General features: G+C 36.4%; 1 protein-coding gene across 2 annotated transcripts in view; it reads right to left on the reverse strand.

The window, feature by feature from the left end:
- LOC106871389 (programmed cell death protein 6) overlaps window positions 1–23,209 on the reverse strand; it is a 45,413-nt gene that overhangs the window by 14,154 nt on the left and 8,050 nt on the right. Inside the window, exon 2 of one of the 2 annotated variants that reach the window (XM_014917812.2) lies at window positions 1,675–1,736. In XM_014917812.2, coding sequence (XP_014773298.1) covers window positions 1,675–1,736 — 62 coding nt within the window. Of the gene's footprint in view, window positions 1–1,674; window positions 1,737–14,716; window positions 14,779–23,209 lie in introns of both variants that reach the window. The other variant, XM_014917811.2, reaches the window with a different exon arrangement.

Consider the following 23,209-nt stretch of genomic DNA (forward strand, 5'->3'; position numbering starts at 1 on the left):
GCTCTTGTGTGGGTGACACATGAGGTTTCTCGAGCGAGATGAGCGTGGCCATTGCCAGTACCGCCTGACTGGCCTTCGTGCGGGTGACACGTAAAAGCACCCACTACACTCTCTGAGTGGTTGGCGTTAGGAAGGGCATCCAGCTGTAGAAACACTGCCAAATCAGATTGGAGCCTGGTGTAGCCATCTGGTTTCACCAGTCCTCAGTCAAATCGTCCAACCCATGCTAGCATGGAAAGCGGACGTTAAACGACGACGACACACACACACATTAATTTCAGATACACATAAGTAGATGCTAGTGGGGAAAGAGATACAGCCTATCTCCCACTCCTTCATAGTCTCTTACAACCTGCACTCAAGAGCCCGTTCTCTCTGTCCCACTTACTTCAACCTACCTCATATCTTAAGGGCCTACCTAGAAACCTCACCACTACTTTTGTTCTGTTATAGGTCCTTCTTTCACACATTTACCCTTTGTCCCTAAGTATAAAGCTGCCCCCTCAGGGTTCGTACTCTTGCAAGCTGCATGGTGCCCTCACTAACCCTGGTGCCATGAAAAATGCATCAAGCACACACTGTAAAGTTGTTCGGTGTTCTTCAAATTTGATTGAGGGTACCAGCTGTATAAGTTTATGCTTGATTGCGTTCTTCTCATAGAAACAAGAAGCAATGAAGCATAAACTCAGACAGGCAGCTTTCTTTAACAACTAGGGCTGTCAATTTTTATATGGCTGTCACGCAAACTAACTGTGATAAACACCCACTATACGTTTAGAAAAGAGTAAAGGTCTAGGACTCCATATTTCCCTTCTTTTGAAAATGGTGAGATTTGCGAAACCATTAAGTAACTCTAAATAAATTTTAAAGAAGTTAAGAAGTGCTTTCTTAACTTCTTTTTTTTACATTTCAATTTCTGCAGAAAACCAACTTATTCTCCTGTATACACACTCAAATAGATACTAGTGGGCAAATAAGTACAGTCTGTATGTGCATATGCATAGGTAATTAGACAAATGAATCAATACTATGTTTGCAAGCAAATAACTGGTTAAATGAGCATCTCCAAAGCATAATGAATATTCTTTTCCACTCTAGGTACAAGGCCTGAAATTTTTTTTTTTTTTTCAGTCAATTAGATTGACGGCAGTACACAAGTGGTACTTAATTTATTGACCCCGAGAGGATGAAAGGCAAAGTCAACCTTGGCAGAATTTGAACTCAGAACATGAAGACAGACGAAATACCACTAAGCATTTTGCCTGGTGTTCTAATGTTTCTGTCAGCTCACTGCCTTAGTATAGCGAATATTAAGTGGAGATAAGGCAGCATTTCATCTGTGTTTACATTCTGAGTTCAAATTCTGCCACGGTCAACTTAGCTTTTCATCCTTTCAGAGTCGAAATTGCTGGCCTTGTACCAAAATTCAAAAGCAATATTAAGTGGAGATAGAAGCTTCTATCTTTTCCCATCACACACCAACACACACACACACATGTACTACTATAAATAAATGGAATGCTGGGATAGTGTGTAGTATGGTGATAAAGAGAAGTGAACGATTAGTAAGAGGGTGAACAATGGGAGCAGCAACCCCACACTATCCAGGGAATCAGAATGAAAGAAGAAAACAAAAAACTGAGTATCCTTAATAAATATTGCAATAGTGCTTACCATTAGATAGTGCTCGCTGAAGCTCAAAACCAGTGATATCGCCACTGCGGTTGGTGTCAATCCTGAGAAGACAGTAGGGAGGAGGAGATGTTCTAGATTAAGTATGTACTACTAAATAACTATATACTAAACAGACATGCATGATATATAGGAGTGATAGTGATTGATGGAAGAAAAAGGAAGATTCATAGATGGTAAATGTGATTTATGGAAAAGCTAAAGAAAATGTGCTTCATGTGCATGTGCTTTTGTGTGCACAATTGTCTGGCTATGCGTCAATGCATGTGTAAGCAGGTTTGTGTTTAATATATATATATATATATATAGGGTATATGGGTCTACTGGCTAAATAAAAGAGAAAAGGGAGCAATTCCTGTCTCTGTTGCTCTTAATTTTTGCTTGTCTAAATTGTGTAACTTGAAAATAAATTCCATGAAGAAGTACTGTTTGCAATTATAAACATTAAGAATACTGCATTATTGTGTGGTGTACAAACATAGCTCTGTGGTTGAGAAGTGTGTTTTGAAACCACATGGTTTCAAGTTCAATCTCACTATATGGCACCTTCAGAAAGTGTCTTCAACCATAACATCTGGTTGACTAATGCCTTTACCAGCGAAATTTGCTGGATGGAAACTGTGTGGAAGGCTGACATATATAAATATGTCTTATATCGATGTACATTAGCAAGGAAAACCAATAAAACAAGGGCTCCAAATACCTTTTAGTGTTGGTTCTATTAAAATTTCGTAGACAATTCTTTGTCACTCTTACTATTGCAAATGCAATGAATCAAGGACAAGCCCATAAACAACAACAGTTAAAATGTGATATATATATATATATGGAAAATTGTTTCATTAACATGCAATGCTCAGATCTTTCAAAGAAAAGGGAATAGCTTGAAGAGAAAGTAGTTTTAACTTGTTGAGTAATTTTAAAACACTGCAGAGTAATTAAATCCCCTTGAGAATGTATGTTGCACGTGCACACACACACAAATAGCTATAATTAGAAAAATGTTTGAATAATGTGTGAGAGTGAAAGTGAGTAAAACAAAAGGACTGAACTGAAATTTCCATCCTAAGTATATATATGTGTGTGTGTGTGTGTGTGTGTGCACATAAGGGCTTAAGGTGTATATTAACCCTTTAACATTCAGATTATGCTGTCAACTGTAATTCTTATTTATTCAAATTGTTTTCAATTAATCATGCATTATTGTGTAGCATTGAGATTTCAAAGATGTGATTGTTAATTTTTAGAATGACATTGTAAGGTATGTGTAAGTGGCTAGATCTGGCCAGTTTGAACATAAAGCAGAGTATAAGAGAAGTTTGTAGGTGGAAGTTTTAGTTCATGTTCTCATAACTGCATACACAGTCACAAAAGTATAAATTCCAGTGTGTATATGCATTATATATGTGTGTCTGCATTAAGAGAATGTTTATATCAATGTGATGGAATGGGCTGCAATGTAAGATTATTTATAAATATACACACACTTCCTTCCCTCTGTCTGTGTTTGTGCTTCGGATGACTAAAGAGGCTGATTCTTGTATGGAAGCATCTATTGCAAAGTCCACAAGGGATCTGTGGTGGAGGCTTTGCGTGTTGCAGCCTCCATTTTCTATCTTGTCATTTCGTTTCTTTCTTCTGTTGTTCAGCTTCAAAATGATCTGTCACAGTGGAGATGGAATGATGCCAGCTAGGCCTGTCCTGATCTTCAATGTCCCAGGCTTTGGGATTGATTCCAGTCAGTTTTAGGCTTTGTTTCAACTGGTCCTTGTATTGATAGAGGGGACAGCCACAGAGCGTTCCTCCAGTGGAAAGTTCACCATATAAAATTTGACGAGGCAGCCTCGTTTCTTTCATTCATTCTTGCTACATGGCCCACCCACCTCAGATGATGTTTCAGGATGGTGGCCTTGATGCTGCTGCTTTTTGTTCTCTCCAGAATGGAGACATTGGTCACATAGTCGTTCCATTTGATATTCATAATAGAGTAGAGCTTCTGTTGATGAAATTGCTCTAGTTTTTTTATGTCACTTCTGTAAAGAGCCCAAGTTTCACAACCATAGAGGAGAGTGGAGATCATGACTGCTTGGTAGACACTCAATTTTGTTTGGTGGTTCAGATCTCTGTTCTTAAAAACTCTTTTCGCAAGTCCACCAAAAACAGTGTGAGCCACTATCAATCGGTTCTCCACGTCCTTTTCCGATATGCACTTGTTCATAAGCAAACTTCCTAAGTATGAAAAGTGGTCGACTTTCTCCAGTGGCATCTCCGAGATAATAATGTTGAGGTCTGGAGTTTCTTGACTTAGAACAGGTTGTACCAGGATTTTTGCCTATTTGATCCCAACTTTTATGCCAAACCAAGTGTAAGCATTGATGAAGTTATTCACCAATTGTTGAAGCTGTTCAATGGACTGACAGATTGCTGCATTGTCATCAGCATACTGAAGTCCAGTGATCTTTTGCTTCCTGGCCAGTCTTCGTGACTTCAATATGACAAGGTTGAAACATACCCCAATATATCGGTACCTAATGTTGACTCCTGGATTGTCCAAAGGCAGTTCATGAAACATTGCTGCAAGGTACAGAGAGAAGAGCATCGGGGCCAAAACGCATCCTTGTTTTAATCCTCCAGTGATGGGGTTTTCAAACAGTTGGTTTTGATGGAAGATGGTTCTAGTCATACCATCAAGTAATTCCTGTACTAGGGAAATGAATTGATCAGGGCAGCTGAAGCGTCGGAGGACCTCCCACATTGCAGGCCTTGGGACGGTATCAAAGGCCTTTCCAAGGTTGTAAAAAACAAAATAGAGAGTTTTTTGTTTTCTACGACCTTTGTTTTCTACATATCAGGCTGAGTAAAAAGTAAGCAATGTTTTGAAACGTGAAATTCATCACAATATATTTCAACAATGCGGAAATTTTATCTATCAAAGTAAGTACCATTACAATCAACACATTTTTGTTTGCCAACTAGTTACAAGTTTGTTTATTCCGGTAACATAAAAATCTGGAGTCCTGGAGCTGATGAACTCTTTGAACGCACTTTCAGCATCGGTTTGATTTTTGAACTCCTCCTCTTGCAAGAATCCATCAAGGTGTTTGAAAAAGTGGTAGTCGGTAGGAGAAAGTTCTGGGGAATAAGCTAGGTCGAGAAGAACTACTATGAAGCCAAGTTCCCTCAACTTCTGGAGTGTCATTAGTGAAACGTGTAGTTGAGCATTGTCATGAAGACTGATTGGCCTTATTTTGTTGACCAGTCTGGGTTGGAGGTGTAGCAGTTTTTCATTCATTTTGGTAATTTCATAGTTATAGTGGATGAATGAGTCCAGCAGTACACCACCAAAGAGTCCCCATAACCTTTTTGAAGAGCTTGGGTTTAGGGAAGGTTTTCGGTGCTTCATCTTGGTCCAACCACTGCGAAGAATGTTTTTTATTATTGTACAGAATCCACCTTTCATTGCAAGCTACAATACGGTTGAGAAATGGATCGATCTGGTTATGGAGAAGAAGCAATGAGCAAATTCCATATCTGCGTATTTTCTGATTTTCATTCAAATCGTGTGGTACCCATTTGTCGAGCTTTTTTGATTTTCCGATCGCATGCAAATGGTTGCAGGCAATTTTCTGACTAAATTAAAGTTCTTTCACCAGTTCTCGAGTGGTTTTACATGGATCTTTCTCAATGACAGTCTTTAATTGACCACCATTGATGACAGATGGGCATCCACTATGCTCACGATCTTCAAGGCTCAGGTCACCACTGCGAAATCGTTTAAACCATTTTCAAGCTGACCACTCACTGGTCATTTCTTCACCACATGCTTCGTTGATATTGCAAGCAGTTTCAGCTGCTTTAGGTCCTTTTTTGAAGTTGAATAGCAAAATTGCTCGAACATCGCACTTTGACAGTTCCATTTCAGATGATTGTAATAATGGTGAAAAAAATATCAATGTTAATTTATTGATGCATTTGGGCAAGTCTATGTCTATATTATCAGACAACTGCAAAAAAAATGTTTAAAAAAATTCAAAACTCTGCAAAAATCTGGTACAAATTCTTCATGGTTCAAAACCTTGCTTACTTTTTACTCAACCTGATATATATATATAGATAGATAGGTAGAAAGAGAGCGAGATAGATAGATAGGTAGAAAGAGAGCAAGAGAGACAGATAGATAGCTAGATAGATATGTATGTATATAACTTATATATTCGTTGATAGTAGTTTCCTGCAAGTCATTGTTTGATGGAATGACACTATTTCATATAAATTAACACATAAGATTACACACTTTCAACATAAAAATGTAATGAGCACTTCCATATTTTTGTACCATAACATATACAATGTGGAGTGGGATGGTGGTATGCATGGATGCGAAAATGGAAACCAAAGAAACAAAGTGAAGTGATCTGAAAAATTCAAACCACATCAATGAGGCGACCAAGACAATATCACAAACGAACAAATACTTACTTTACATATTAGTAAAGTTGTATCCATCATTTAGCACCTGGAGAAAATTTGTTTTCTTGATTGATTGTGTGTGTGTGTGTGTGTGTGTGTGTGTGTGTGTGTGTGTGTGTGTATTTTAGGGAAGTAGTAAAACGCCAGACTAAATCATCATTTTCGTTTTAATGTCTGTTGGTATGGGCATCATTTTGTGAAGCTCAAATTTGAAGAACTAACTTTCACCACTTCTTACCCATGTCTTCCTCAATTCTCCTCCACTCTGATAACCTTCCACTGCCAGTGCATGATATTTTTCTTAAGCAGCACCCATTGGCCATTCACATTGTTTTGTTTATACCAGCACAGATGTTTTTGTACACTCAACTTGATGTCCTTCAAAACCAGTTACTTTTGCAGCTTAATTGCAGTCCACCTTTCATACAGATTAACATTTCACATCTAACCAATTCATATTTAACTCTCTTCACGAAAATCTTTCACATTTAGTATCAATATCTCCCTACTATACAGCATCACTTTTAAATATGTTTCATGTAGACTTCCTTCCTTCTAGGGGGAGGGAGAGAGAGAGAGAGAGAAAAAGAGAGGAAACCTTTCTTGCCAACAAAGATAACAGCTCTGTAAACGGCCTCCACACCACTTCTCTACAAACTGTACTCTCACTACAACCACTTTCAACAATAATTAGATCACCTAGGTTACTGAAACTTAACACCATCAGAGCCAGCACAGCAGTCATGGACTCCATTTCAAAGGTGTCCTTAATGCAAACTATTCCCATTTCATCTAGCGCAATTGAAATCCTGGTTCTCTGTCAGTCTTCCGGAAAAACAAAGCATCTTTCATGTACTCATTGTCTGTACAGAGTAACATGTGCATATTACTTCTTTCCTACATGGGGAAAGGCTATTGAGCAATGCCATATTGTTACTCACTAGCCCTTTCTGTTTTGCTATGGCCATTTGAATTTCCTTTGAAGTTTGGGTTTTTTCAACAAGGTTGAAAACTAACAGATTCTGCTTCGAGAACCAACATCCTTTTGTTACCAAATTTCTATTAATTTTGAAGATAATGAAACAACTTGGCTATTATTAAGCTGGTGGTTTGAAACAAATTACTATGGAATTCTGATAAAAAGTTTAAATTTATGGAGATGTACTTGCATAGCAAGTGACCTGATCTGAGATTGTGTGCTGGAACGAAAACAATTGCAGCACAGAATTTTGTCAGTGAACAGGTCGCGGTCTCAAAGTGACGAAAATATTTTGACAAATTAAATTTAAATGTTGAAGTGAATCTGACGGCTTTTGTGTGTTATTTTAAATGGCTTATAAACACCTTCCACGCTGCAATAGTTTAAATTTAGATTACTTTAAAGCAGGAGGTTTATATCATAAAACAAGGAACAGTCTCAAGTGGGTTGGTATCAAAAGAGTTAAACTGAAAATCAAAGACTTCAGTCTTGAATTCCAGTGTTATTGCTTCAATAATTATATGGAATAGCAAGAAGCTAACCTAGAGCTTTAGTAAATGCCTACTACAGCACTAAATTTATTCACCAACTTTGCTGCTAACTTTTCATGTTGGTGAAATCATTATACATAACATAGGGTGTGCTAAATACCTTTCACAAGACAGTTTTTTTTTTTTCCAGAATACACAATATGTACTGGACATTTTCAAAGGCATTTTGTGACTTTGAAAAATATTTAAATTCTTAAATGTAGAAAAGATGTATGTCACGATTCCATTAGCAATACAGTATCTATGACTCAACTTTCTTATACAGCCATTCCTGATTATATTCCAAAAACTTGCTCCATCATTTTGATGTCTGTGATGTTGTCCTTCTTAAAGTGCATCACATCTACCTTAGTAGTAGCTTATAAAAGTTGTTATTGATATGATCCTTCATTACCTGAGTAAATGGCACAGTAGCATATAAGGTGATGCTTTCAACATCCTGCTGGCAACTATCTCTGCTTTCATCACACTTGTTAATATTAGTGTTAAAACATTAAATGCAAGTGAACAACATCAAAAATCTAATTAGATATAATCGTGCAGTGAGAAAAAGACAATAATGGCTAGTTTAATAGTTGAAGCAACAACGGGAGATAACTCATGTGTCAGTCTCATCACAGCAGTACATAAACTCCACAGTACAATATTGTACATTAGTAGGTGTGAAGAATTAGCATATTTTGGAAAGTGGTAATTTAAATAGTTTAATAACTCCTCTTAACCTAAATATTTGATACATTATTTACATTTGACGGATATTTGTCCTCATCTTGTTTGTTGTTAACACGTTTCGGCTGATATACCCTCCAGTTTTCATCAAGTGTCTTGGGGAAATTTCGAACCTGGGTTCTCATTCCTAAGGTATTTTTCGATGTTGTTTATTATTATTATTATTATTATTATTATTATTCAGGTCACTGCCTGGAGTCGAACTTGGAATCTTGGGATTAGTAGCTCACGCTCTTAACCACTACGCCATATGCCCGTGGGCATACGGCGTAGTGGTTAAGAGCGTGGGCTACTAACTCCAAGATTCCGAGTTCGATTCCAGGCAGTGACCTGAATAATAACAACATCGAAAAATACCTTAGGAGTGAGAACCCAGGTTCGAAATTTCCCCCAAGACACTTGATGAATGCTGGAGGGTATATCAGCCAAAACGTTGTGTTAACAACAAACAAGATGAGGACAAATATCCTCCACATTCGAAAAGCAAATCCCAGTGACATTAAAAAACTATTATATTTTTATACTTAAATATTAAAAGGAATTGCATAAAAAAAGAAGTTAAAATATCTTGTGTATTGTAGAAGTATAATCAATGTATTGCACATGAAGTTTAACAAAATCTTATATGAACTCTCAGAGGCCATATGGACTCTAGTTGTGAACCACTAAGAAATCATATATACTTAAACAAGGGTATGGCAAGCTTCTTATATAGAATCATAGATAACTTATCAACCCTCATCATGTAAAAAATATAATTAAGAAAAAATAAAATTAAGTTAAGAAAACAATTTTTGAATTATAAATAATCATTTCATTCTTTTCTATCCTTACCACTTTTAAATAACAATTATATTTAACCATTTTACAGCAAAAATCAGGTATATCCACTCAAAATTTCATAACTTTTAAATGTGGAAAGAAGTTTTATGTAACAATCTATGTCTTACTGAGGAATGTCAGGTTTGAAACTATTTTTTGTTGAGGTATGCCAACTTTATAGCAACAAAGTAACTTGCAGAAAATACCAAATCTATTTTTTGGTAGATAATCAGTATGATTACTGAATATCTGTTGAGCAGAGGAATCCTAGAAGATCAATGGTCAGGATTATCAAGCTTTATCAAGAGAGTAACTGCAAAGCATCCGTAGAGGCAGCGTCCATGGTTGTGTAATCAGCTAATGAAAGACTCTCTATGACTCAAGCCTGAGTCATTGGAATCCATGCAAGCAGCGTGACCAAGATGATGAGATGACTGAAATAATCATACATGTATATACATGCAGACACACGTGTATATACATGCAGACATACATGTATATATATGCATATACATGCCTGCACAGGTGTATGTATATATATCCTTTATAGTATTAAATCTCATTCTGACTAACACCATAATCAGCATAACTACATTTTTTTAAAATTATAAATGCACATACACATTATATATTTTATATAATTTGCATATGACTAAAATCTCTCAACCATACAATTAATTTGATTAAATTAATTTCAATTAAGAAGTTAAATCCACTACATTGAATTAATGTTGATAAAGTGAGCAACTATTAGTGAATGCAGCTACTAACTTGTAATGGGAGTGGTCAAGTTTAGCATCAATCACTCAAGTAATTAGCAGATAACTGATGAGATTAGAATCCATTTGCAAAAACAAAGAGGGTGTGTTACTTTATTGCGGAGGTCTTTAAAGTAGAACAGAAATATATACATATTATGTAAAAATGAACAAAAACCATGTGTTAAATTGATTTCACTACACTGTGTAAAACAAAAAAAATAAAGGCATTGAGGAGGCCTTGTGCAAAAATAAGGAAATGAAACGGTGTGATGTTTATACTTTTCTTATAAAGTATTACTGACTTTAACTCAATGATTCCCAATGTGGAGCATATACCCTACTGTTGGGACCTGGGAAAATTGTGGTGGAACGCGAGATCCAAAATTTTTTTTTTTTTTTTTTAGGGCATGGAATTATGAAAATCTGCTGTTTTCACAACAAATATACTACACCTATACTCAGCCTAGCCAAACTAATCTCTCAAGTCAAACATACTGTGTGAAGACTTTACTACAGTATAGTGTATTCTAATGCCCTACTATGGATATTTCTTTAAGGAAAGTATAAAATTATGAAACATTAAAAATAAAGTTGTTTTTTACTAACCACCAGTGGGGAATACATTTTTCTGAAAAGATGTAGTGGGGCCCGGGGGGAAAATAGGTTGAGAAACACTGTTTTAACTCTTTTATTATTTATATTTCTGTTGAAATACACTGTATTTATTTCAATTCATTTTGAAAATGATAAAGGAGTTAGTATAATAACTATGTTATTATTAAGCTGATGTTTGGAACATTAAATTGATTTGAAATTTTGCTGGAAGGTTTTAATTTAGATAATTTTAAAACAAGGAATTGGTATCATAGAACCAGAGGTAATTTCAGGCAGACGGGTTGATATCTCAGGGTTAAATGCAACGACATGGGCTACAAGTATCTAACTTTCAGAATTGGTTACATTAATTAAGTTAATTAAATTAACCAATAACTTACTCAAGTTAAACTTGTTAGAAGAAAGAAAAAACAAAAGAAAAGAAAAACATGTGAACATGTGAACCTGAAAAGAAATATAAGGTGAAATAACTGACATTGTTGTGATGAATTTATCCACTGGAAGAAACCAGTTTCAGTTTTAAATGGAATTTAAACTATAAAAGTTTTGAGTTTTTATTCTACATAAGAAAATATACTTTTCTTCTTTTACTTGTTTCAGTCAGAGGCCAAGCTGGAGCACCGCCTTTAGTCGAACAAATCGACCTCAAGATTTATTCTTTGTAAGCCTAGTATTTATTCTAGTGGACCCTTTTGCTGAACCGCTAAGTTACAGCAACGTAAACACACCAACATCAGTTGTCAAGCGATGGTAGGTGGGGTGGGGGGACAAACATAGAAACACAGATACACACACACATATATATATACAACGGGCTTCTTTCAGCCTCCATCTACCACCAAATCCCCTCACAAGACTTTGGGCAGCTCGAGGCTATAGCAGATGACACTTGCCCAAAGTGCCATGCAGTGGGACTGAACCCGGAACCGTGTGGTTAGGAAGCAAGCTTCTTACCACACAGCCACACCTGCGCCTGTTTTACATTTGAACAGAAAAGAGGATTATGTTACTTAACAAAACAACAGTTTAATGTGTTTTTGAAATCCTCAAATCCCTAGTATTACTGATTCATAAAACTACATTTTTTTTCCTCCTTATAATAACATATCTATTCATTCTCAATACATTTTGGTGCATTCAAACGTGAATATGTTGCTCACTGTTGTTTTTCATTGGCTAACATCATTTAGAAGCTGTGTGTTTATAATGCTTGAAATTCATTGATGTAAGGGGACTACTATACACAACTTGGAAGACCAGCATAGTATATGCACACCAGCATAGCATATAAGTAAATAATTTGCTGATTTCTACTAACAAGAGCCACTGCCCTTGCTAGATTTGTTAATCCAGAAGTAGCTTTGACTGAGGAGATGCAATAAAGTTTAGAAACTGCAGTATCTCAAACACCCCTTACATCAATGAATTATGTGTTATGAATACACATTGTGTAAAGGTAGTAGATACTCTCTGATGACGAAAACACAACAGTAATCCATATACTCGGGTTTGAATCTGTAGGAACGTATTATGAATGAACAGCTGTTATTGTTTAGATGTTCCCTGTTCTGAGTGCACCACATGAATTATTATTAGATTGGTAGACATCAAAACACATCGCAGATAATTTGTTTGCTGATTCTGATAAACAAGAGCCCATACTCTTGCTAGATTTATAGACCCAGTGGGATAGCTTTGGCTGAAGAGAGACATTATAAGGCTGAAACATCATAACGGCCCAAAGTTTCCTTACATCAATAAATCATGTTATGAACACATCATCTGAAAAAGCATTTTCTCCACAACCAGAAAACAACCATGATCAGATATTCACATGCAAGTCTACCAGAATGTATTGAGGATCAATTATCATTATCATCATTATTATTATTATCATCATCATCATTGAGGTGGCAAGTTGGCAGAATCGTTAGCACACTGGAAGAAATGCTTAACAGTGTTTTGCCTGTTACTATGTTTTGAGTTCAAATTCCACAGAGGTCGACGTTGCCTTTTATCCTTTCGGGGTCAATTAAATAAGTGCCAGTTGAACACTGGTGTCGATGTAACCAACTGAACTTCTCCCCCAAAATTTCAGACCTTGTGCCTATAGTTGAAAGGATTATTATTATCATTAAGGTGGCGAGCTGGCAGAATCATTAGCACACTGATAGAATAAGTACTAGGCTTTGTATATGTTTGTGTGTCTGTGTTTGTCCCCCTCCCACCATCACTTGACAGCTGATGCTGGTGTGTTTACGTCTCTGTAACTTAGCAGTTCAGCAAAAGATACCGATAGAATAAATACTGAGGTCGATTTGTTTGACTAAAGGTGGTGCTCCAGCATGGCCTCAGTCAAATGACTGGAACATGTAAAAGAGTAACTAATAAGTATCAAATAACTTTTGAGTTTAAATTTAAATTGCTTTTACACATGATTTGGCATATTTGCTCTGTTGTTGATGTTTATCTCCCATTGTTTTGGTGCACCATTTTCTATCATTGATAAAAACTGTGCCCTTTTTGGCAACAAGTGTATACTAATATATTTATAGATTTACTAAGGAAATTTTCATTTGGGACTACATTTTAAAACACCTGTGTCCCTTTTTATGAAATGAATCTAGTGGCAACCTTGAAGCTAAGTGTAGGGCTGTACTCTAATTACATATAAATGCACAAACATCAAGGGAAACTAAAAATACACTACATGAGTCTAAGATTACTGCGAGGACATAAAGGCCAGGGTGACACAGAATATTGTGGAGAATGTCAGTCATGGCTTCACAACTGCTGTTAGAAACAATACTACACTAGATAAACAGGTCGGAGTGTAAACCCCAGGAAAGAAAGACAAAACACTGGACAAACTTCTGTTTACTCTTGAAAGAAAAATAAACAATAGTTTTATAGTTTTTCCCTTTTTTTTTTGTGAAAACAATAAAGCATTTCAGAATGGAAGCAAGTATTGTTTTGTGTTATTTTTTAATGTTTATATGTATTCAAACTTCATTAACCCTTTCAATACTATATTTCTGTTTTGCTTTCAATTTAAAAAAAAAATAATGAAGAATATAGTAAAATAACATTTTCAAACAAATGAAATTTTAATAGGAAGTTATTTAGATCAGATTAATACACAAAATCTGCATCATAAAACCAAGAGCAATCTCTGGTGGATTGGTATCAAAAGGGTTAAATCAATATTGAGCTTCCAAAGAAACTAAGGTGATTCCCACCCACTTCTCTTGATACTGACCATGCACACAGAAATAGCTTTCAGTATACAATTACAAGACCAATTTAGATATAACAAGGTGCATAGTCTAATGTAAAATTATAAAATTAGTGATCCTCATATTGAAGGGTTGTCTGACAAGAATTTACATATCCTGTGTTGTATACACTGATTTTATACACAAAAGTATAGAGTTGTGACTGATCTAACACAGCAAGCAATTTCAGAGAGTTGTAACTGATCACACAAAAAAGGCAAGCAGAGAATTATGACTGATCTCACATAACATGCAAGTACAGAAAGCTGTGACTGATCTCACACAACAAGCAAGCATAGAGAATTATGACTGATCTTACACAAAAGTATAGACTTGTGACTGATTTCACACCACATGCAAACACAGAGTTTTGACTGATTTCACAGGAGACAAATACAGAGTTGTGATCAATCTCATGCAAAATGTATGTATAGATCTGTGACTGATTTTATACTACATAATTCTTGAGAAACATGACTAATGTCACATAGCATTGGAGCCTGGTGTTGCCATCTGGTTCACCAGTCCTCAGTCAAATCGTCCAACCCATGCTAGCATGGAAAGCGGACGTTAAACGATTATATATATATATATAAGGCGTGTTTACTGTATTAGTGATTTATATAAAATTAATTTACTACACTAGTGAGCTATATAAAATTTATTTACTGTACTAGTGGACTATATAAATAGCATATACTGAATCACTTATCTAAAGTTTGATTATTGCAAGAAGAAACTGTTTCTTAAAAACCTTCAAATTTGAGGGGAAAGTAAAAATATATAGTTTGTCCAGAGTAATGCATTTCTTAAAAAACTCACCATTAGAAAGTGCATCTTGTAACTCCTTTGAAGATATCTGACCACTTTGGTCTCTGTCCACTCTAGAAACCATTACAAATTTAGGTTAAAAAACAAATCAAAATGTATACGATTACAAAATAGAAGATGCAATTGCAAATAAAGAAAATGAAGAGAAAATAATATTCATGAGGAAACAAATTAGAATCAGTGAAAAACAAGTGGAATACAGAATGGGAAATTGGAATTGAACAAGAGAACAATGTAAGTAGTGATTAGAGTAAACACAGAAATGGTTGAATATTAACATGTCATTGCAAACAATAGGTAAATGAGTGTAGATAAATTACTGAACTGTGTAGGAAGATAAACACTGAGATAAAATCTTTTGGTATTTGATATATTGGTAGAATTCTGGTTGAAGCACTCCATGTAACCCTCATGACTTCTCTATTTTTGGGAATTTCCAGAAAATTTTTGTTCTACACATGGGGATTCATACAATCACGGGAATTTTTTTTTTTCTAAATCTTTACCCTCCACCCACTATCTGAAAATTCCATGCTTTTCTGAGTTTTCTTTTACCGCTGTTTAAAATAACGACAGCCTGAATTTCTTGCTTAAATCCCAGCAATGGACTACCCTTAAGTGCATCATTATTCTTTTAAATGTGACAAAGAAACAAGGAATATATCAGGTGGTCGTGAGGTGTGCTAAGGACAATAGCTAAATCATCCTTAAATCAGACACACAAAAAAAATTTTTTTTTTCATAATCATATGAATTCCAAGGTGAAGAACTCCAATTTGCAAACATTTTCTGAAAATTCCAAAAAATAAAAAAAGTTATGAGGGATCATAGGGGGTAATTAAATCAGAATTCTGCCACCATATTTTAGTTAATAAAAAAATGGTAGTCGCTCTGCCATCCCAACACTCTTCCTCCTTGTTCCTCATCTGACCAAGCCCCTCCTCTCCTTCCCACACTTCTCTTAGGAATTCTTCTTCACCCTATTCTAACTGCTCCTTCCCCCCTTTCCATCACATACTTGTTCCTTAATAATGCTGTAAAACCCAAGACTCCACTCCTTTACACAACCCCCAGTGTTACCTTCACAACTCCATCCCTCACTTCTTAACTGTGTCATTAATCCCATCTTCCTCTACATCCTATTCTCTGTCATAATCCCCAATCTCTTATCTAAGGTCCACTTTGGGACCTTAGACTTGCAAGCTACCTAGCAATCAACACTAGTGCTAGTGTCATGAAAAAAAAAAGCACCCAGTACATGCTGTAAAGTGGTTGGCATTGAAAAGGGCATCCAACCAAACCAAGCTAAAGCAGGAACTGATGCATGACACACTCTTCCAATTCATTAGACCCTGTAAAACCATCCAATCCATGCCAGTATGGAAGCCAGATGTTAAACGATGATGATGATTTCTCTGTTACTATATTTTCTTCTCATACTACTAAACCAAGAAGTAGATTGAATTAGTTACAGGATATTTGTTAGAGCCTGAGAGAGATGGAAGATCAGAGAGCTACTGGTACTTCTTTAAAAAAAGAGACAGATTATGATGCATCTCCTAGAATTGAGAAAACCTATGATCAAAGAGCATTCCATCCATGACCTTCCTGTCATTTTGTACATGAAAAACTATTTTGTCCAGTGTGTTCTCATTGTAATAAGATATTTGATGGAGGGAGATTTGACTGCTATCTTTAGCAGATCTACCAACTAGGGCAAGATTCTCTCATCTGCTTTCCAGGCTGATATAGATTGGACAGTTTGACAGGGGCTGGTTAAGTAGAAGACTGCATCAGGTTTCAGTGTCTGTTTTACATGGTTTTAGCACCAACCACCTCATTGCAAAAGTTTAACTATTGAGTAGTGGATGATGAGGGTCTACAAAGATAGAGTTAGTATGATCTGCTGAATGAGCAATATTAGCCAACTCCAAAGACAAAGAACAAATAATTGGCATTGATTCCATAAAGAGAGACCTTGAGAACATTCACCAGAAGAGCCATGATTTGTTGTTGTTGTTGATGTTGTTGGCACTCCGTCGATACGACGTCGAGGGTTCCAGTTGATCCGATCAATGGAACAGCCTGCTCGTGAAATTAACGTGCAAGTGGCTGAGCACTCCACAGACACGTGTACCCTTAACGTAGTTCTTGGGGATATTCAGCGTGACACAGTGTGACAAGGCTGACCCTTTGAATTACAGGCACAACAGAAACAGGAAGTAAGAGTGAGAGAACGTTGTGATGAAAGAGTACAGCAGGGTTCACCACCATCCCCTGCCGGAGCCTCGTGGAGCTTTAGGTGTTTTCACTCAATAAACACTCACAACGCCCGGTCTGGGAATCGAAACGACGATCCTATGATCGCGAGTCCGCTGCCCTAACCACTGCGCCTCCACAGAAGAGCCATGATAAATTTGTCCCTTCTAACAACAAGAAACTCAGGCCACTATCACCAAAGATCTCTCCTGGTACATCTTTAGTAGAGCTAGGATTGCCTCTCAAAGACTAGACTTTCTTTTTAGGGCCAGAAGACATTTCAGTCCTAAAAAGCTACTGGCACACTACAATGCTCAAGTGAGGCCCACATCTGGGATGGTGCTGCAACTATGCACACTAATATGCTGACTGCTCCCAAAGAAAGACCACTCAGCTGATTGATATTCCACTGTGAATGGACACACTCCAGCCCACAGGCATGCTGCCTCCCCTCCCAGTCTTTTCTATCACTGCTATAAGTCTCTGTTCTTTGGAGCTGACTGGTGAGGTACTTTCACTACTCAGGTGCATCTGACCCACTTGTTTTTCCACTTTTCATCACCCTTGTTACATCCAACTTGCTTTTCTCTGTACTAACCACTAGTCCCAATCTTCCTTCTGCAGAACATCAGCTCTCTGGAATCTTCTTCCTGCAGGCACTGACTGGCAACAGCTTAAACAGAACATCAATAGCAACAATCACCAGTCTTGGGAGACCTGCAAAGGTCATAGGCTCTGTATCTTCATTCAGACTCAGCAAATAAAAAAAAATTAATGTGTGTACAAGAAAGACAGCAATGTTGTTGAAGAAATATAATTGAAATGGATGAAACTAAATCCCATGAAAATACCAACAAGAATCAGAACTAGTTTTCATCAAGAGCTGTAGATGTAATCAGCCATAACCACTTCAACAGACATTTCTTAAAACAACCAGATACAATATCCTTTCCTTTTTACCCCCCTCCACCAAAAAAAAACCCCACTTCCCACAGTCAATATTTCAGAAGTTTAACCTTTCCATAAATATAATAATGAAATTTACTACTTATGTGCTTCAATTATTAAAGATAAAAAAATAAATGCCCTTTCAACAGCAAGAAACCTGCTCTACTCCTGCCCTTGTATCATATTTCAATCACTCATCATCATCATTTAAAGTCCAAAGTCACCTCTCTTGAGGTTCATAGTCTTGCAAGCTGCATGGTGACCTCACTAGTGCTGGTGGCACGAAAAAGGGCACCAAGTACATACTATAAGGTGGTTGACCTTAGGAAGAGCATTCAGTCATAAAAACCAGGCCAAAGCAGACACTGGTGCACAATGCAGTCCTTGGACGTATCAGATTTTGTCAAACCACAACACTAGAATTTTGAGGAACTTAATTTACTTTTACATTTATTTCTATCTCCAGCTGATGTTATAATTGGGATGGAAAGTTTTAATTGGGATATGAACACTTTAAAAAATGAGCAATTTTGTATCAAAGAACCAGGTTCAGTCTTTGATGGATTGATATCTGAAGAGGTTAAAAGCTCTCACAAAACAGACTGGTTAATAATGCAAATCCAGATCCAATTCTTTTAGAATAACAACACCAAGCCAACAATCCAGGGTCAATATCTTCAGAGAAATTTACTTTGTAACTGAACATTAATTAAAAGTTTTATCAATGTTTATTTACTAGTAATGAAGGTGCGGGCATGCCTATGTGGTTTAAAAGCTTGTTGCCCAACCATGTGATCGTAAGTTCATTCCTACTGCACAGTACTTTGGGCAAGTGCTTTCCACTATAGCCCCAGGCTGACCAAAGCTTTGTGAGTGTGGTTTTGGCAGATGGAAACTAAAAGAAGCCCATCATACACACACACATATATATATATTTATATAAATGAGAGAGAGAGAGAGAGAGAGAGAGAGAGAGAGTTTGTGTCTCCTTATCTTAAAAGAATGCCATTCATTTCCAATATTCTATGAAAGCTTGTCAATCTATAGGGAAATATTAGCTTGCTTTGACACAAGTGTAGGTAGGTGACAGGGAGACCATTTAGTCATAGAAAATCTGCCTCAAATTCCATCTGACCCATGCAAGCATGTAAAAACAGTACATTTGATGATGATGAGGATGAATGGGATGAAAAACAAAGCCAATTCTCGTAAGAAGTGAACTTAGAATGTAATGGATAAGAGCTAGAAAATTAAAGACATTTAGTCAAGCATTTCTTGTTTATCATCTCCACAATGTTAGCAGTGAAGAATTATGGCAAAGAAACTGGCCAAAAGCACTTTTATTTAGAATTAAACCATGTAAACATTTTGAAATTGAGAGAAATTAAATATTTCTAATTAGCAGCAACTAGATACAGAAAGTAATGAAACAAATTATATAGATATTGCTTGTCAAGTATCTTGGCAGTAGAATTGTTACAATTTTCTGCCTCAAACTGGCTTAAATATATCATTGAAATACAATATGAAATTAAAATCATTTAGACAAGTTAAGAAACCAGCAAAGAAAGAATAAAAAACAAAATTATTTTGGTAAAGTCTTCATTATTTTCAAAGTTAATAGAGAGAAAAATAGCAGATTTCAATAGAAATATAGTAACGAAGGGTTAAGTCATTATTCTTTATTACCAAGACAGCAATATACTTGATTCTAAAGAAAATGCTTAATTTATAACAGTATCTTGTAAGAAACATTCTTTTTTTTAATTAAAAATTCTTTCAATAGATTTTCTGTGACTGCAGTTAATTGTCTTCATTTCCAGCCAAGAAAAGATTGGTTTTCACTCTTAACAATGAATATTCAAATTACTATTTTACAGATGTAAATAACTTAACAAAGGAAAAGTTAATAATCAGTAACAGGCATGTATGCCAAGTACAAAGTATAAGCGACTTCAAAGGTCCAAACTTTGGAGACGTGCTAGTGAAAAGAAGTTTTCTGAAAAGGATATAAAGCCAAAAATAAAAACAGTGGAGGAGTTACATGGAGTAAAAAGTGTCTGAAAAGTGGAGTTTATAATCAGAACACCCACATAAGCTGTATTTTCCCCCCATATTAATGGGGATTTTTCCAAATTTTTCAGACTTCATTTTATGTAAAAAATGGTTTTGAAAATTTATGAAGTATCCCTAATCCCACCCTACTCTCACACTGACCACTTTTGGCCCAATTTTTTTAAATAAGTAATTTAATAAAACCCAAAAATAAAGCCAGCCATACCAAAACTCTGAACAGTCTCAATGCAGAGGTAAGCGCTTTCTTCCTATTGTTTGTCCATAAACAGAAATTGGAAGTTAAATAGGTATCACTGTATGGTTAAGAAGTTACTTTTGCAACTACATAGTTTCAGGTTCAATCACACTGCAGAACACCTAGGGTAAGTGCCTTCCCCTATATCCTTGGGTTGACAAACACCTTTGGAGTGGAAGTTGGTAGACAGAAACTACATGAAAGCTCAACTGCAAACTCGTGTGCCTGCAGTTTGTCACACACAGCTAGTGCACTTTGGTAATACTGCAGTATTAAAGATTTCTGGAAGTTATCTATATTAGCTTAACATAAAAGTCATCTTGAAAATTCTGAAGGTATTTGTTGCTAACAGCCAGAATAAACCAAGGCCATTGTCATTCATGCTCTCTACTAATTCTCTTTAGAATGTAATGGTTATTTAGCACTTGCCTTACTACTTTGTCCAGTTGGTGGAGAATTGTAATTACCTTTCCCCACCTATGCATCATTAGTCATCTCTCACTGCTTATCCACCATTCATTACATCTGCCCTTTAACCCTACCCAATCTTTAACCATCTAAATTTCTTTTCCTCATTCTCCATCACTCACTCCCTCATACACTCTTGCAACCTCCACCCAACCATACTCCTGACACTTCTGTTCCACTCACTTCTAATCAACTGGTACCTTAAGTATCTATCAGGACATCCCATCACTCGTATTTTTATCTTTTTTAGCTCCACCCCAATCACTCTGCACCCTCTCTTCTAAAATGTGAGCAGTCATGTAGTTCTTCATTATCATCATCATTTAGCATGTTTTCCATGCTGGCATGAGTAAGATGGTTTGAAGTTTATGGTTAAGAAGTTTGCATCCCTCCATGAGCCAAGTAAAATTGCAGTCATGGCAGATACTGGTGTTACACATATGGCACCTGTGCTGGTGGCATGTAAAAGCACTCATTACACTATCAGAGTGGTTGATGTTAGGAAGAGCATCCAACCATCGAAACCATACCAAATTAGATTGGAGTCTGGTGCAGCCTTCCAACTTGCCAGTCCTGGTCAAACTGTCCAACCCATGCCTGCGTGGAGAACAGAGGTTAAACGATGATGATGATAATCATCATAATAAAAATAATAATAATGCTGAAGCAAACTTCTTAACCATAAAGTCACATTTGTGTCTATATATGTAAACCAGAGAGCTGCACAAGCTCCAGTCTGTTTTGGCTTGGTTTCTATGGCTGGATGCCCTTTCTAATGCCAACCACTCCACACAGTGTACTGAGTTTTTTTTTTTTTATGAGTCACCAGCACAGGTGCCTTTTGCATGTCACCAAAACTGGCCGTAACTATGATTTCACTTAGCTGGAAGTGTCTTCTCAAGCACAGCAAATCACCAAAAGTCTTGGTCACTTGAGCAAATCTCGGTTACAAAAAGAAACTGCTGCTCTAGTCTTGGACCTATCAGATCCTGTAAAACTGTCTAATCCATAACAACATGGTAATGATGATGATTTCAGATGTTATGTGCCCTGGCTACACTTAATTCAAGACTACAGCTTGATCAAAGACACAATCTGAGGAAAAAGCCTGCATTACAAATGAATGCTGCATCAATTTTCCTTTGGGGAATTCATACACCATGCCAGTGGCACCTGACTGGTACTTGCACTGGTAGCACGTAAAAAGCACCCACTACACTCTCAGAGTGGTTGGCGTTAGGAAGGGCATCCAGCTATAGAAACCTAGTCAAATCAGACTGGAGCCTAGTGCAGCGTCCCGGCTTGCCACAGTCTTCAGTCAAACCCATACCAGTATGGAAAGTGGATGTTAAACGATGGTGGTGATGATACAACCATGTCAAAAAGAGCATACTGAAAGTAAACGATTTTTGAAAAATAAGGAAAAAAAGATGCCCCATAAGCTGAATTGCTACTTCAAGCAGAAGACTCAATGACTGGAGACCAAGAATTAACACTTTAACAAAGCAGTGAAAAATTTATAGAAAAATATGAAACTGTTAGGATGAATGAACTTGTCTTCTGATATATATTGTGACCTTTAAATAAATAATATTTATCTTTCACCAGATGGAGTACTTGTTTTGTTGAATTTTCTATCATGGATCAGTACATTATATGTGTGTGTGTGTGTGTGTGTGTGTGTGTGTGTGTGCACAAACATACATATCTATTTATATATATTAGACATATACAAATCATCATCATTTTAATGTTCATTTTTCCACACTCACATAAATCAGACAGAATTCATTGAGGCAGATTTTCTTTAGCTGGATGCCCTTCCTGTTGCCAATACTTGCCTGTCTCCACATAAAGTAATATTGACCAGACAATTTCCATGGAAGACTGGAAATGAAGGACACCACTTGTATGACAATGCTCCGCACACACAAATAAATATATATATATATATATATATATATATATATACATGTATAATGACCTTTCTGTAACTTTTCCATCAAATCCTCTCGCAAAGTTTTGGTCAGTCTGGAGCTATAGTAGAAGACACTTGCCAAAGTCACACACAGTGGGACTGAATCGAAAACCATGTAGATAAGCAAACTTCTTAACCATAAAGTCATGTTTGTGTCTACATATGTCCAACCCATGCCAGCATGGAAAATGAACATTAAAGGATGATGAATATATATGGGTGTGGATGAATCCAGAGTCAATGGCCATCCAATTATATATATATATATATATACTAGCAGAGATACCCGGCGTTGCCCGTGTTACATGCAATTGAAAAATAAGACTTTTCTGTTATATTTTCTGTAAGGAACTGGAATACATATGATTCGAATTTCATCAAAATTGCACATGAGGGTTCTTTCCGTCTTTACACACCCTAAAAAAATTCTAATCATGAGACATGTATCCCATACTATTGATCTTTATGCGCATATTCCAAAATTTCAGTCTTCTGGAACCTGTAAAAAAGATTTTGCTCC

The sequence above is a fragment of the Octopus bimaculoides genome, chromosome 9, assembly GCF_001194135.2.
Source record: "Octopus bimaculoides isolate UCB-OBI-ISO-001 chromosome 9, ASM119413v2, whole genome shotgun sequence".
Taxonomy (NCBI): Eukaryota; Metazoa; Mollusca; class Cephalopoda; order Octopoda; family Octopodidae; genus Octopus; species Octopus bimaculoides.